The 17,810-nt window shown below is 41.8% G+C and overlaps 1 protein-coding gene across 4 annotated transcripts in view; it reads right to left on the minus strand.

Annotated features, from left to right (window-relative positions):
* Window positions 1–17,810, minus strand: part of MYO1C (myosin IC) — a 236,580-nt gene that overhangs the window by 148,176 nt on the left and 70,594 nt on the right. Inside the window, exon 1 of one of the 4 annotated variants that reach the window (XM_068270283.1) lies at window positions 8,112–8,488. The exons of the other annotated variants lie outside the window; for them this stretch is intronic. Within the exon in view, the coding sequence (XP_068126384.1) occupies window positions 8,112–8,129 (18 nt within the window). The 5' untranslated portion in view covers window positions 8,130–8,488. Of the gene's footprint in view, window positions 1–8,111; window positions 8,489–17,810 lie in introns of those variants that run through there. 4 annotated transcript variants of the gene reach the window in all.

A 17,810-nucleotide genomic window follows, 5' to 3' on the forward strand; every position in this document is an offset into this window, starting at 1 on the left:
GTTCCTCTTTAACGCTGCTAACTTCCAGGAAGGAAACACTTGTTTTTGTACACATTTTCTGCACAGTAAAACTGAGAACTCCTGTTAATCAATGGGCTAGTTCAAAACTGACATTCTGTATCATGATTCTGCACATTTTGTCAGTTTTCTGTATCAACTACAGTAGCTGCTGAGAAAAAAAAAAACATGCATGTTTTTCTGAATAGAAACGCACTTAGCGTGCAGAAAACGCACACAGAAAAACGTAGAAATCTGGAGTGTGATCCCTGCCTAAAACTGGTAATGAAATTCTTTGTGCTCAGTTTTTCCTATGAAGTGTTTAGCTTACATAAGAGCTGGCGCACAAATGGTAGTAGTGTATGATTCTTAGTCAACAGGAAAATGTACCACTTCCTAGAGAATGCTTATCTGCCACATTAGCCACTGTACATAGTTTCTCATTAGCAATGCCCTTCCATTGTGTTCCTTGACTGCCTCTTCAGTCAGCCTCTTAATGTAAACCCTAGATTTATGTGTAATAAAAAGGGTAACATTCAAAATGCAGGATACAACCGCACATGATCAGCTTCTTATTAAAATCATTTTAAGGGTTAGCTGGTTCTAAATTATTTATCTTAAGGACTCTCAGTACTGGAAACCAATGACCCCAAAAAATCCCTCCCTCCCCCCCCCCCCAAAAAAAATTACTTAACGCTACTCAGTGCATAATCACTGGCACAATGTTTTACACAAATCCCCGAGGCCCATTATTTCTCATGATAAAGTAAAGCATTCTAACCGTAAAACAAAATGTATTAAATTTAAGCCACACCATTTCTTGAGCATGAAACTGAATACAGATAGTCCCCAACTTACAAACGACCTGTTGATACAAATGGAATAAAAAATGAAAATATTTTTTTTTTCAAAAAGACATTGAAGATTGAGGGCTCGTTCCCACTATCGCGAATCTGCATGCGTCCAACGCATGCAGATCCGCACATGTAATGCAAGTGGATGGGCCTGTTTCCACTGTAGCGTTGTTGAGGTGCGTTTTTTTCAGCGTGAAAAAAACGCACAAAAGAGCCAACGATTTCGCCTGCGTCGGGAATCCGTGCGAATCGCCGCTAATGTATTTAATAGTAAAAACGCATGCGTTTGTTACATGCGTTTTTACCCGCGATTTCGCGTGCGATTTCACACCTTTTTCAATTTTATTTAGCCCTGGCAGTGTCATGGTTAATTTCGCATGGCACCCTGCCATGCGAAATCGCATGCGAAATCGCGGGTAAAAACGCATGCGGAAACTCATCCGCATGCGTTTTTACAAGCGTCGGAATGCGGCCGAAATCGCGTCGCAACAGTGGGAACGAGCCCTGAGAAAATGGATTTAAAATAATTCAAAGAAAAAAAATGTTTTCTAAATGGGGAGAAAGGTGACACAGTGGAAACACTGAAGGCACAGGGGGACAAAGGTGACCATAGAGAAGGTACAGGGGACAGTGTTTTGACAAGGTTAAGTACAAACCTACAGTCCCCATCTTATTTGTGAATCGGGGCCTACCTGTATAAGATTGGCAGTAAAGTATGCGGCTAAAGAAACCAATATGCAAATTCCTTGTTCAAACCTGGTCACTGCCCATTTTACTGCACTTTACAATACAAAACCTGTCAACGTGGTGGCAATGATGGGAAAATGTAGTCTAGCCTCTATTGTTCTTCCTACTTTTGAAATCACTTGGTCACTACCAACCCACCCACCAGCTGAATATACAGGCACATCTGACTAATTAGTTATTTTAACTACTTTGCTTTTATACATAGGTTATACTCACTAAATCTGATTGCAATCAGAGTTTGCATTTATCATTTTTGGGTTTATTTTGGCTTTAAGCATTAAACGACACACCAAACAATAGTTAGGTTTACATTATAGACGTGTGAATGTTCACACTCAGTTTTGAGTTTAGCTGGGCATTTTTGCATTACTTTAAGAGCTTTTGAGATCCATTTGGTCTACCTTAAAACCATGAGCTTGCTGGTTAGTCTGTGCCTCTCGGATTTACAAGCCCTACTCCATAGAGCCAAATTAATCCATGCCATGCACTGATGAGGATCAAACAATCCGAAACAGTCTGTATGCATGTTGGATTATTATGGCTCTGTACATATTAACAAGCTGACACATCATTGCATTCCAGCGGTTCTGGAGGTGTGTTTAGCTTCTAAGGGTACAATGGTTAATTTGCATATATTCAGCAGTGGTGCCTGGGAGACATCTCGAGCTCACTCCAACCTCAATTATCGCAAATTCTTTCTGTTTTAGGAAAGCAAACTTTTGTTTTTCTTAAAATGATTAGTTTGGTTCTCCCTAACCTAGCAAGTCAGTGGCAACACTGCGGAAACTTCCTTGGAAGTTCTGTCTGGACCACAGGATATCAGAAAAGGCCATCCGCCTTGGCAATCACAGCAGAGGTGGCCACTAACACTGGAAGGCACCTGCAAAAAATTAAGGATTTCCAGCCAAGATGATCAGGAACGATTGCTTCGGCTGTGAAAATTTAAGATGCGTCCATAGCTTTAGAATGATCTCCATCTCCACCACAAACATACATAGGTACATATTTACATAGACCAGTCATAAACAATATGCACAGTAAGGGGCAATTACAGTATATTCCCTACAGGCTATTATTTCAAGCGTAGCAGATGTTCTTTAATATTTTGAAGACCCTAGTTAATTTCATGTCAACATCACTGAACTCTTCTACAGACACCAAATGAGCAAAACTAACTAGATGCATGATAATATGAAGGAAAAGCACTATGGTTATCAGCTCTAGTGTCTGCTGCCAATCATGCAATATTACTGTTTCTTTGTTCAAATTTTGGCAAAATGCTAAAATTCTTAACCAAAAACCCTCAGCTACACAGCCGTTTGTTTTGTGCAATTCTAAAACTCCACAGGTATTACTGTTAAACTTTACCTCTGGTTCCATCGTAACAATGACTTTTATCTGGGTAGCAGCTGTGTTGCCAGCCGTTTCCTCCTCATCCTCAGATGTTGGAGAGGACGAGGACAAGTCTTCATGCTGAGACAGGTGATAATCTTTTGGAATCAAAGTTGACCGTTTTTCCTGAACCAGTGCCCAAAATCCTTTGGCATCCATGTCGTACAGACTAACCCTTGTGATGTTACTTTGTGTCGCTAATACTACTGTGAGCAGAACAAGATTTCCAAAAGGCTGTTAGATATTCTCTGGAGACCATTGCAGCAGACCTGAGTGATCTCGCTCATCTCAGGGGACGGATGGCTCTTTCATCAGAAACACTGCCTTAAGTCATAGTGCTTAAATATCATGCTAAGTTCAGCATGTAATACGTTAAAGTCACCCAGAAGGTCCAAAGCAAATGCCACCTGCTCCCTACAAGTGACCTTATCAAGCAGGTAAAGCATCTTAAAATGAAGATAAATTATTATTTATATGGCGCAGACATCTTCCACAGTGCTTTACTGGGTATTAATTCTTGTCACTAACAGTCCCTCAAAGGGGCTTGCAATCTAATCACTGTCATAGTCATATACCCAATATAATCTAGGGTCAATATTAGGATGAAGTCAATATTAGGGGGAAACCAATAAACGTATTGGAATTTTATTGGGATGTGGGAGGAAACCGAAGGGCTTGGAGGAAGCCCACGGAGAAAGAGGGAGAACATACAAACTCCGTGCAGATAGTGCCCTGGCTGGGAACCAGGCACAGTCAGGTAGTGAAGTTTGTAGAACTTTCTACTTACAAATCAATAGCATCAGTAAGCTGTTGAACAATGACTACATATGTTGTGGTTTATGTAGTCATGGTATGGGTGGCTCAGGTGTTCTTGTCCATGCTTGCCCTGATAGGACACGTTTTAATTGTTACCCTGAGACACTTTCACGGTCTGAGGCCTACAGCACTGTCAAACCAAACTCATTAACTCTAAGGAGAATGTAAACTTTTTAAGCTGTAGAGCTGCTCTACACCGGCAGTTCTGGAAGTCTGTCTAACTTTTCAGGTATATGAAGGGGTGGTTCTCTTATTCACTTACAGCTCTGAAGTGATGAATTATGGGGATTTCTTTTGCTCCTAAGAATACTTACAAATACTTTTGGTTTTAGGAAGTCAGAGTATACTTTGCAAAGATTTTAAACAGAAATTTGCGTTCAATTAAATCCACTGCAAAAAATGATTTTGGCTCAGGTTCTCCATAATTCCCGGCAACAACTTTCTCTCATAGTTCCCATCAGATGGCCATATAAATCCATAAGGCAGGGTTCACACTAGGCCAAGCTAGCACCCTTCTTACTGTATCAGAAAACGCAGAGACACACCCAGCCAAATCAATGGATGGCAAACATTGCATACTGTTTTTTGTTTTCGTTGCGTGGAGGAAACCCGGAAAACTGGCAGCCTTCCAGATATTGCAGGTGTTCTCTGTACATTTTCCCATTGGGTTGCTGTGAACAATTAAGCACATATTTTTTGAAACAACCACTAGTGGTGTTGGTAAACTCACGTGTGAATATAAGTGTGTTGGAGTGTTGGAGCATCCCATTGTGCCTAACCCATACTTAGAAGTAATGAAGGCCTATATACGGTAGTCTGAACCCTCATACACACATACAAGGACTGTCGCTCATCAGGGATCAGGGCCCCGGCTGTACACACACGTTGCTAGCCTGCCGAGGGAGGAAGGCCGATGGAGAGATGCACTATGGGATGGCAGAGAGCAGGCATAGAGAGTATGAGAACAATACCCTTGGCCAAAACACTCCACCAGGGAAGTCATTCAAAAAGGCATGGAGGGGGATCGCGGGCACTTGTACACATGGTAGATTATTGGTAGAACCGGCCCGACCAGACACCATTGCCGAGAACCATCCAGGATGTACGAGGCTTCAGCTACCTGCAAACTAGATTGCACAATGCTCTCACATTAATAAAGCCTCATAAGCGTTAGATGAAACGCGTCTGATAATGACGGCTTCTGAGAAAAATCTGGCATGTATACATTGGTCATCCCAAAGCCAGTGATTAGCCTAATTGATTTCTTGGGGCGAGCAAAGCCAAAACCCCTGTTCTCCCCACTTACCCCATCTGAGTGACATCACTCCCGCCTCGTCAGCCTTCCCACATAGCAACAGAACACGCTGCTTGCCTACAGGCTAGTGACGCGTCGGTATAGTCTCAATCCCCGCCAGGCAACATGCCTCGTACATTTGTATAAAGCTTTAGATATCTGTACAGTGCAACTGGCTTTTCTGCAACATAGAAGGATGATTTGCATATCCACTCACTGAAATAAAATGATTGATGTTTATTGGTTCTTTAATTCCCACTTATGTGAAAACTCATTTTCAAAACCTCCTGTTTTGAGAAAGCAAAAAAAAAAAACCAAACAAACCCTGTACTTTGCAAAAAAATCTCCCCAGTAACATTTATCCACAGTTCATTTTTAACTAATGTGCTCAATCTTAAAAAAGAATTTGAGGCTCATAAGCCCAAAAATGCACATGGTACAGCAATCAAAAGGTCTTCCTCCAAACGTCAGTTAATTAATTTTCCAGCAGCCTATTAAACCCTGCAACTGAATTTCAAGAAAAGCAACCAATATCTGCAACTCCAGCATGGAAATAAAACGTTCTCATGAAATGTGCCCTTCGCTAGATTATGTTATCTCAAACATGATAAAGCTGAGATAGGTAGAGTTTCAATCATTATGTGGCTGCTACTATGGCGGTATATGCTGGCACACATTTGTGAGGCTGCTACAGGAAATCACTCTACTTGTCACTTCTCATTTAACCAGCAACCGGATAAATACTCCCCTAGTACTTCTATCTAGGATAACCGTAAAGTAAAATTGTTGGATGGAGCAAGATTAGATTACTTGCAAACCATGGAGGGAAATATACAAGACATGGATTAACTGGATGAAAATTTAGGCTGCCATCCTTACAAAAATGCTAAACTTTTTATTGGTCATGCCAATCTTTTGGCTTTACTGGTCCTAGAGTTAAGCCATGTACAGGTTACAGATCCCTTGGTCACATATGTAGTGACTGCTTCAGGTAACAGTAGCCATTCCTTTATAGGCAGGCTTCTTTTGAGGAAGGTGGTTGCTCCAGTGTCAAAGTACAAGATCAACTGAATAAACAAACCCAGCACTGGTAAAAATTCAGGAGGCCTATACATAGAGTGCTAATGGCAGCCAGAGACGTCAGAAAACGTGATCTGCATAGTAATCATGAATCGGTCACACCAAAAGTATCAGAAGTAGAAGATCAGCAAAGCAGCCAGGAAAGCAACAATCATCAGCAACTGCAAGTGGTGGAGATACGGTATATTTATGATATCCAGGCGGTTTTGCCGTTGATTGTCTGTTTGGGATATTATCACTCATTTTCTGTTTCTGGTAACACCTGTAACCTGGACAGGAAGTAAAGACACAGCTCAAGTCAGTACCCTTACCCATGCTGGGAAAAGAGAGAGTGTCTATTTGGAAAAAGCCTGTTCTGACAGCCCTGCAAAGCCACCCAGAGGGGGGAAAAAAACTAAACAAAAAAACAGTCACCCCACCAGGACACACTCCGTGCTAAACGAAAAAAAAAAATGAAGATACTACCCTTTCCTACTCTATACAGATGGATTAAGGTGTTTGATAGAATTTCACACTGCACATGCACAGGATTAAAAACTAAAAACAAAAAACAACGTATTCACTCATAGCTTTGGACTGATCAATGTTCACATGACACTTGGCAATGGTGAGGTGTGATACATACAATATACACACTGAAGAGGGGAGCTTGGCTTGGTCAGTAAAATCAGTAAAAATACATACGGTAAAGAAAATAAGGTCTTCTTTCTGGAGAATGCAAACCAAGCCTCAAAACACTATACAAAGGTGTTATACTTCAATCCATCATAATATTATGAGGTGGCTGATAAGTCAATAAACAGCCGTTGAAATAGTCCATGTACATGAAACAGACAAAAATAAGAGGTGCAGACTTGATTCTGGTTTGTCTCTGCGCTTTGTGTCACTTTTTAAATACCTTAGAAAACAAGTCCAATCTGAAGTTTCTGAATTGGGCATTATAGACTGCCGCAATTGAATTTCATATTCTATAGCCTCATGGTGATCGTACTCTGTGTTAACATGTGTGTCAGCATCAAACACACATTATTCCTTCACGCCCTTCATAGCCAACACTATCCATGACCAAGTGAGTCAGAAGGAATTTATGTGGGCTAATAGCTGGGGACAAGTATAGTGTGTCATAACATTTACATATCCCTGACTTTTTCCACAAGCTTTACAGTGTACGTTCAGCTATTGACAACAATCCCTGCCCTTGAAGAGCTTACAGTCTAACGTTCTCACAGAATCATGCAGCCAGCATCAATCTGGGTAGAAGCCAATTGCCCTACAAGGGGTTTTTAGACTATGGGAGGAAACCCACGTAATCACGGTGAGAACATACCAACTTCTTACTGATAACGTCTTAGGCGGTGAACAGAACCCAGGACCCCAGCGATACAAGGCAAGCATACCGACCACAGAAAGGCCAACAAATATGCAAAGAGCGAGAACCTGTCATTCCATGTTAAGAGGCAGCAGGCCTTGATGGAGCACCCAGTTCCATCACTGACAGAAAACAAGATAATTATAAGTCTGTAGTCAGCTGTCTTATGTAAGAGCAGCCCTGGTACAGGAGGATTCAATTTATACACCTCTGTACATCATATACACCTGACATAAGCATGAGAAACATCTGATCTGTGCCATCTTCTTACTTCCATAGTGCTAAAGTAAAGTTCCAAAACTTCCAAAAACAATCATTAAACTCAAACTAGTCTAGTCACTGGTTTTATTTTTCCACCATGCTTTTTAGTGGTGCGTTCTAAAAATAATGAAGTGTTACTCCGCAAGAACAATAGAAATGTTGGTCATTGCAATAGACTTAAACGCAGTGCTTCTACAAATCGTACAGCACATCTCAAACATTCATTAAAGTCAGCTGTGCAAAGTACAGTCTGGCAAAACCACACAGGAGCTCCCCTCTGACCCCAGCTAAGCAAGCTCACCGCTGCTCTGTACTTCATTGTTGCTGTCAGTGGCGGAACTCTCCAGGGAAAGGCTTTGTGAAGCGCTACTAACAGCAGCCTGGTTTCCAGGTAAAACTTCCAAGTCGTCAAATCCGGTAATGCTTCATCAGAGCAGCCAGGATTCACATTTCAGGCATAAAAAGCCTGACAGGCAAACGTTCCCAAGTCATCCAGCTTCCCTAGACAGCGAAAGGCACAGTTTACAGCATTTGTGCAGCGGAAAGCCCAAAGCAGTACTGCAGTCCTGTCTGATGGCTATGTGAAAAGGGGCCGAGCGCATACAAGCAGCATTATAGTCTCTTTTCTGTTCCCAGAGGGGAAAAAATTAGAACGAAAATGTGCTTCCAGACTGAGTCAGGCGTCACTGGCAGAGAAAGACAGGAATGAAAAGAAGGAGGAATTAAGAGAAAAAAAAAAAAAAGAAGGGCTGGGAATCTTGGGCCGCAGCCCAAATCTAATAAACACAACACACAAGGCTGGGAATGGGAGCTTGTGATTGGTGGGCCTTACACTCCTCCAAGTCCCGGCATGCTGCTGCACATTTCTCTTTGCTATGAGTTGCTCTGACATACATCTGAGAAAGAAGAACCATACAGGTGGTGAAGTCAGGTAGACAGGAAGGAAGCAGTTACTATGTACGAGCACAAATAATGCTCCTTGTAGTTCTGCCAGTGACTAAGATCACACCTGAACTCAGAGATTAAGATCATCAAGCATTAATACAATGTTTAATGTTAATCTTTGTGCAAATCTAAGGGAGGCTTGTGGCATTACAGATTTCCAGCTGCAGCAAAAGTTTACTAGTATGTGCCTTGGAGTCTGACATACCTGTCTGCATAGTCTGTTCTGCTGCCAACCCTGGTCCCACATTCCGCCGTTAAATTCCACATTATAGTCGAATATATCCATACTGGAAGAGGCTGAGCTCTTCACTCTGTCCCACCCTCTCCTACATAACACCGGATCCTTGTGAGTGTGGCTGGCTCGTCCCGGCTCATAGTGCAGAGAGCGAATAGGGAAGCTGCAATACATATGTATCTATTCAGTGTGACCCCCTGAACTTATTGCTGTGAGTTTTGACGCTCCCTGTCGCCTGATTCAGTTTTTTTTCCATTTATTTATAAATCAGCTCTTTTATTCCAATATGGTCACAACCTCGAAAGTAGTACTGGTGTCATGGCCATTTTGGGAAAAAAAAAAAAAAAAAAAAGTTGATTTATAAATATAACACCCCCCGCCCCTCAGGGGTTCACACTGGACACTTGTTTAGCCATATGTATAGCTAATGTTACAGATGTCCTTTAAGTCCCAGCAAGATGAACATAACTATTGTTTGTGTATATTTACACAAACAAGGGAAGAACATACAAACTCCATGCATACAGTGCTCTGACTGTAATTAGAACCTGACTGTTACTTGTGTATATTGGAGCCCATGATGATTTTAGCAGGACATAGATTGGTGAGGATCATGTGCTGAAGCAGAAAGTGACCACAGCTAATCAGAGCCTTACAAATCTATCATCTGATCAAACGCTTCTACATGGGTTTTTAAATACACACAAGCAACAGTAATTAGAGACCATCCCTCTAGTGCTGCAGGGTGCTATCCGATTACCCCCGCCCCCCCCCCCCATGCTACACACAATAACTGCTTTTCAATGAAAGCCAATCCTTGATGCTCCTTGTGAAGACATGCTGCAACCCATGCTCTGCAAATGTCTGAAGAGGTCAGGCCTTCTGAGATTTCTTTCAGCACATGCAGATCACATATTCAGCGTGACACAGCTGGCAAATATTCCACTTTGCCTTACAGAGCAAAATCCCAACAGAATGAAACACACTAAAGCATTCTTCAAACTCTTAACCATATCTTGGTCAGGCAACTAAATTTATGTGAGTTTGTGGATAATCAGCCCCTGACAAGATGGCAATTTTGAGTCATGGACTACAACAATGAGAAATTAATTCTTGGACAAATTAATGGACTAATCCTGTTAGACAATAAAGCCTAAAGGTGCTCACTGATGGTGCAATCTCACGGCCAATCGACCATACAATCAATTGGATGTAATTTCTGGTGCCAATCTACAACAAATGATCTTCCTATTTATTGTACCATTGATCCAAATTTTGGAGTGATTCTATTAGTCTGCATATATTTTTTCCCTCCATTGGTGGGCCTTAACAACTGTTTCCAATTAATCACATTGGACAGTCTATCAGATGGGAAATTAGATAGTTAATGGACGACTTTATGACATCATGGTAAAACTGGGATAAAATGACCGATTTCTACATTGAAATACAGTTCCACCTTGGAATTTTATATTGCTTGGCCACTGATCAGCTAGGAAATTTTGTAAAAACAGCTACAACCAGGAAATCTAGAATGCCTGTACACTGTATAAAAAAAAGCTGGCCTGTGACTCTCGCTAACGGCCACCCAAAGCTGCTCTTAAAAGTTATAGTTATTTTGGTTGAAAAAAGACATACGTCCATCGAGTTCAACCAGTATAAAGTACAACACCAGCCTGCTCCCTCACATATCCCTGTTGATCCAGAGGAAGGCAAAAAAAACCTTACAAGGCATGGTCCAATTAGCCCCTAAAGGAAAAAATTCCTTCCTGACTCCAGATGGCAATCAGATAAAATCCCTGGATCAACATCATTGGGCATTACCTAGTAATTGTAGCCATGGATGTCTTTCAACGCAAGGAAAGCATCTAAGCCCCCTTTAAATGCAGGTATAGAGTTTGCCATAACGACTTCCTGTGGCAATGCATTCCACATCTTAATCACTCTTACTGTAAAGAACCCTTTCCTAAATAAATGGCTAAAACGTTTTTCCTCCATGCGCAGATCATGTCCTCTAGTCCTTAGAGAAGGCCTAGGGACAAAAAGCTCATCCGCCAAGCTATTATATTGCCCTCTGATGTATTTATACATGTTAATTAGATCCCCTCTAAGGCGTCTTCTCTAGACTAAATAAACCCAGTTTATCTAACCTTTCTTGATAAGTGAGACCTTCCATCCCACGTATCAATTTTGTTGCTCGTCTCTGCACCTGCTCTAAAACTGCAATATCTTTTTTGTAATGTGGTGCCCAGAACTGAATTCCATATTCCAGATGTGGCCTTACTAGAGATTTAAACAGGGGCAATATTATGCTAGCATCTCGAGTTTTTATTTCCCTTTTAATGCATCCCAAAATTTTGTTAGCTTTAGCTACAGCGGCTTGGCATTGAGTACGATTATTTAACTTGTTGTCAATGAGTATGCCTAAGTCCTTCTCCAAGTTTGATGTCCCCAACTGTATCCCATTTATTTTGTATGGTGCTAGACCATTAGTACGTCCAAAATGCATGACTTTACATTTGTCAACATTGAATTTCATCTGCCATGTATGTGCCCATATAGCCATCCTATCCAGATCCTGTTGCAATATGACACTATCTTCCTGAGAGTTGATGATTCTGCACAATTTTGTATCATCTGCAAAAATAGCAACATTGCTCACTACTGCATCTACTAGGTCATTAATAAATAAATTGAAGAGCACTGGACCCAGAACAGACCCCTGTGGGACCCCACTGCTAACAGTCTCCCATTTTGAGTACGATCCATTGACCACAACTCTGTTTTCTGTCCATTAGCCAGTTCCCTATCCATGAACACAGACTCTTCCCCAGTCCTTGCATCCTCAAGGACTGGGGAAAAGTAAAACTCTATTTCATTTTGCAGCCAACTTAGAATATCCAAAACTGACTGTAGCAGAAATTGCTCTTCTTTGCACGCCTGGAATCTGCACTCTAACGCTAAGTACACATGATGTAATTTCCCATCAGATCGATGGGTCAAAACGATAATTTGTCATGTCCGATATGCCCCCGATTGATAATGGGATAGATTTTCTGAGCACTACTGCACAAAATCAATCCAGTTATCGACCAATAGCAGATTGGAAAGGCGCGCTGCCGATGTTAACTGATGACCGCAGCGCTTGTTGCTAAGAGGGGTATCCCTTCGGATGAATGGACAACGCACATACTGTAGTTTACAAGCTGGGCAAACTGTGTGTCTATCGCGATTTTTCCCTTCTGCATGGTGCTTAGGCGATCCTGGAAGATACATGTAGCTTCCAAGATTGCTAAGTGCTGCACTTCGAGTCCCCCTGCGGGGGTAAAAAATGCAGTGGAAGTTGCTGGCAGAAAAGTATTTAAAGAGAAACCGTGACCAAGAATTGAACTTCATCCCAATCAGCAGCTGATACCCCCTTTCCCACGAGAAATCTATTCCTTTTCACAAACGGATCATCAGGGGGCTCTGTATGGCTGATATTGCAGTGAAACCCCTCCCACAGGAAACTGAGGACCATGGTCCTAGCTGGTCTGTGAACCTCGTTGCATTGTGGGAAATAGCTGTTTACAGCTGTTTCCAACTGCCAAAAAAAAGCAAGCAACAGCTACTTCCACTGACATTACTTGCCAGAAGTAAAAATGTCACCATGTGGTAAATGTCAGAATGTAAATCAGGGAGAGGAAAGATTTTATAATGTGCAAACATTGACTAAATAATTTATATATAATTATTGTAAAATTAAGCACCTTTTTTATTACATTATTTTCACTGGAGTTCCTCTTTAAGCAAGATGCCATGGGCTGCCTGTGTGAATCGTGGAAGACTGTACATGAAGTAATTAGCTGCATAGAGTGGGAGTTTCTCAGGGCAAGGGATGGCTAATCAAATGGTTATTTTTTTTTTTTACTTACATGCAAATTGTATGCCATTTAGAACTGGTAAAATCAAACCCGCTTCCTTCCGAACTGGACTGACCCAAGTCAGAGCTGCATACAATTTGTATGGAAGGCAGAAAAATTAGCATTTCACTGACCATTTTCTATGTAGGACCCATTCACACTATATGTATTCTGAGTCAAATAGTTTTAGACCAATTTGCAAAAATACAAAAGGTATATATTTGTATACTTTTTGTGATGCGGATTGGAAAATTCAACCAATCAAGAAAATGGGCGCTTGAGAGGTTAGCCTTTAGGATAATAATTTCCCTAGGAAACAATATAGGAACGCTAGGAATTGGACAACATGGTGCATTGGGAAGCTGGGCACACTAGAAGGCTGTAATTATAGGGGCACTGTAAAACCAGGACATATAGTAAATAGTAAGATGCAATCGGGGTGGGAGCTCACACTTGTTGTTACCCAAAGAATTCTACAAATGCTCAGGTTAAACCTTCACCAAGCCAGATGTCTCGGAATGTAGAGAGGAGAAAGAGTGTAGTCAGACAATCTCTACCATGGACAGCTGATGGGCAGATGCTGTCAGACCACAGTGTGTAACCTGCAGCTCCATGAAGAGCAGAATAATGTGTACATCCATCATGACATCACTGGTCGCTAATACACAAGTCACACAATATGTAAAGCAAGAAATGAACGAAGACTTAAGGCCGGGACCCACTAGCAGTTCTTTGCTATTTTTTTTTGTAAGTGCTTGTGATTTGAAAAGCTCTTGCTAATGTAATGCTATAGGGGATTTTTAAAAGATTACATTCCTCAAGTGGGATCAAACCCATAGCATTACATTAGCAAGAGCTTATCAAACCACAAGTGATTAAAAAAGGCTTAAAAAAAAAAGTGTTGCTAGTGGGTTCCAGGCCTAAAAGAACTTCAATTACTTGACCAGTTTCCTCTCAGTTTACCTATTCAGTCCAAAAGAACTAGAAAGAGGTCAAATTCTAATAGGAATCAGGTTGATAAGACAAACGTTTTTGTCTGCACTGTTCTGATGAAGGGGACCCCTTGTGGCCCCGAAACAATTGTTACCCTTAGTGTTGACATGTGATTCATTAAATTTTGCTCATTGAGAAGCTGGTGTGCTGACCAACCTTTCTACTACCTGCAGCAAACTGTGTCGGGCTGGAAGTCAAGCAAGTCTATGGTAACTCGCATACATTTTAAAAACCCGCCGCAGTTATCTGTGTCGCGCATGGGCAGAAGCGCCACTTCCTATTTGGCTGGATGCCAGACATGGAATACAGCGTACTAACACAGCAATCCCTGAAGGCCTGTTTTTGGCAATGCGGCGCAGCCACTGCACTGCCAATCTGCAGTGTGAAGCCAGCCTAAATAGAATACTGTTTAAGCTTGGTACACATGCAAGACAGTTCTTCATCAGGCTGCTTTGCAGGGAAACTAGTGTGTGTACGGCGGTCCCAATGGATTGGTGAGAGATCCGACTTACCAGATCATATCCAAGTGCACGCTGGGGCAATGTTGTCATCCTTATCCCTCCCATTCTGCTCCATTGTGCACTGTGTCGTCGCCCCTCCATAGCAACAGAACGCATGACTAGCTTTCAGACTACCAAAACATCTGTACAGATTTTAGCCCGACTAACGCACAAGGACCTGAACCCCGAAACCCCGTGTGTCACAGTTTTCGTAGGGAGTAATGTTCACTTTAGGGTTCAGTTGGAATTTAAGCTGCAATACAAACAGCAGATGGGGGTTGTTCCTAGATTTAGAAAGGAATGTTTATAATCTCCGTAAGCAACGGTAAAGATGCTTGCTTGCTCAACCCTTCACCACCTGACACGAGTAATAGTTGTGTCTTCCATAACATAATATATAAGCGTAATCTTCTGACAGGGATGCATGCCTTAGAAGATAAGGTTTTGGCGGACATCCTGGTGTTAATTTCAAGGTTCACTCACTTTTGATGTCTTGCACTATTATACAAGCTATACACTGACTTCTTTATATTGTTTCAAAGTATCATATCTTTTGTGTTATCCCATGAATAGATACAATATTTAAATAAAAAATGTGAGAGGTGTACTCCCTGTTGTAAAATATGGTGTATAAAAAAATGATATGCCTGTGCAAGTTTCCTGTGGGCACTCTGGTTTCACAGATAAGTTAATTGGCTTCCCCCTAAATTAGCCCTAGACTACGATACATACACTACACGATACATACATACACATATGCCTATGGTAGGGATTAGATTGTGAGCCCCTCTGAGGAACAGTCAGCAATAACACTATATACAGGTAATCCCCGGTTAACGAACGGGATAGGGACTTTAGGTTTGTTCGTAACCTGAATCTGTTCTTAAGTCTGAACACTGTGCCATCTCTGTCCCCTGTACCTCCTCTGTGCCCCCTGTGCCTCTAGTGCCCCTTCTGTGTCACATCTGCCCTCTGTACCGGCTTATACAAGTTTAAAAGCCATTTTTGCAAATCAATTTTCTCAAAAACAAAGTCCAATTTGAAAAAAAAATAATTTTGGACTTGTTCCCGTGGAAACAGAATCCATGCCGTTTGTATTGGTGGGTCGTTTGTAAGTCGGGCGTTCGTAAGTTGGGGACTACCTGTATAGTCTATTTAGCGCTGCTGAACTTGTCAATGCTATATAAATACTAAATAAAAATATAAACACACAGCTAATACATTAGTTTGCCACCTACTGTCATAAAATCTAGACAGTGACTTATTACCAGGCTGCTGCAGCGTCTGGGCTTATGGGAGCAGTAAAAACGTGAGAATGTAGATTGGTGCTTCACTGACACCGTGTCCTTCTAATGCTGAGGTCAGGATCTTTGCTCATGAATATTAATGCAGGCCAGCAGTTTAAACTCAGCAGTACAAGTAGCAAGTAGCTCTGTAAGCAGTTACTTTCTCCCCCTCTCAGTCTCAGCTCCACAGAGCACCTCTACTTCCTTTTATGGGGAAAATATGTTTGCACTGGAAAAGCTGAGTGCAGACGGGTCTGTGGCTATAGCAGAGAGTGGAAAGATCTGCTTCCAGCCTGGCCCGTTCTCTGCATGTACACACACACAAAGAAATTGCTCCCACCTAAAATAATAGGAGGACAAATTACACAGAACAGTGAAAAACACAGGTTGGAACAAAATAAAATGACTTTCGGGAATATATATATATATATATATATATATATATATATATATATATATATATATATATATATATATATATATATATATATATATATATATATATATATATATATATATATATATATATATATAGTTAGTCTCTGGGTATGGCAGTGCTGACAGTAATCTGGGTGCTGGGGTTCTGCATTACATAACAGAAATCTGGCTACTGGTGGAGACAGAAGTGGGGTAATTTAGCAAGCCAGTCGGTGGAACAGTGCTTGTAATGTTAACGTTAGGCAAGAGGTGTGTGTGTGTGTGTGTGTGTGTGGCATAGGTGGGGGAGTTACAGTGTTAGGAGTAGGTAGAGGGGAGGTTAATGTAAGGCATAGGTTGGGGGGAGATATAGTGTTAGGTATAGTTGGGGTAGTTATAGTGTTAGGCATACGTAGGGGGAAGTTAGTGTTGGGCATAGGTGGAAGGGTAGTTATAGTGTTACGTATAGGTAGGGGGGTTATAACTTAAGGCGTATATGGGATAGTGTTAGGCATAGATAAGGGGCGCTATAGAGTTAGGTGTAGGTAGGGGAAGGGTAGTGTTACGCATAGGTAGGAGCATTATAGTGTTAGGCTTTGGTAGGGGGATATTAGTGTTAGGCAAAAGTTGGGGGACGTTATAATGTTAGGCGTATGTAAGTGGTGTTACTCATAGGTAGGGGGATGGGTAGGGGGCATTATAGTATTAGGCATATGTGGGGGGGGGGGGGCTGGTTAGTATTAGGTGGGTGGGGTGGTGTTAGTGTGAGGTATGGGTTAGAAATCAAATACTAGAATATCAGCAACACTGGCGATATTCTCACTATTGGCAGGATCCAGTGCCCAATTTACTGGACGCCTATTTTAAATGTACACAGTTAAATAGCCCCAAGAATATTTGCATGGGCCAGAGCCTTTACCCACTGTGGTGATTAAATACTTCAGGTGGGCATTTGGGTCTGCCTCTGCTGAGTATGCAGAATGTGTACAACAGCCCCCGATCTCCTTTAAACCAGATCATCCCTTCCAAGCAAGTCCATTTACCCCCCTCTTTATCCCTCCTGCTCTTGTGCACTGCGCTTCATCCCTCTGCCCTATTCCATAACAACAGAACCTTCAGGCTAGTGCTGCATATGTTCAGCATTGGGCTCCAAACTGTCAGCCCAGTGATGGAGTCCCAATCCCTGCCGGTAACAGTACTCATGCTTACAGTAGTGTGTGTGTGTGCGTGTGCGTGTGCGTGTGCGTGTGTGTGTGTGTGTGTGTGTGTGTGTGTGTGTGTGTGTGTGTGTACACACACACACACACCACTTTCGATTCGCACTAATGACTTCTCATACTGTACCTGAGCATTCACTGTCCTTTTACCTTTCAACATAATAAATGTTTGTATCTAGCCCTAGTCTGTCTGCTAGAAGCAAAGCCATGGTGGCTCAGATCAGGCCAAATCCACAGTCATCACAGCATAGCCAAGGCTAGGAAACAGCCCAACTGCTACATTCCCCAACTTATAATTTGTTACAGATAGTTGCTACTGTCCTATGAACGCGTGTGCAGAAACAGCCATAAGTCTACATGCTTTCTCCTCATTCTACAAGAAAAGTGAGAACAAGTGTTCAAATACAAAAGCTTTGTTAGCAGAACCAAATACATTTAGCACTGCCAAAGCAAAACCGTGTTAGTAAGGGAGGGGGTGGTAGTGGAAACCAAGGCACGGTATAAG

The sequence above is a fragment of the Hyperolius riggenbachi genome, chromosome 2, assembly GCF_040937935.1.
Source record: "Hyperolius riggenbachi isolate aHypRig1 chromosome 2, aHypRig1.pri, whole genome shotgun sequence".
Classification (NCBI taxonomy): domain Eukaryota; kingdom Metazoa; phylum Chordata; class Amphibia; order Anura; family Hyperoliidae; genus Hyperolius; species Hyperolius riggenbachi.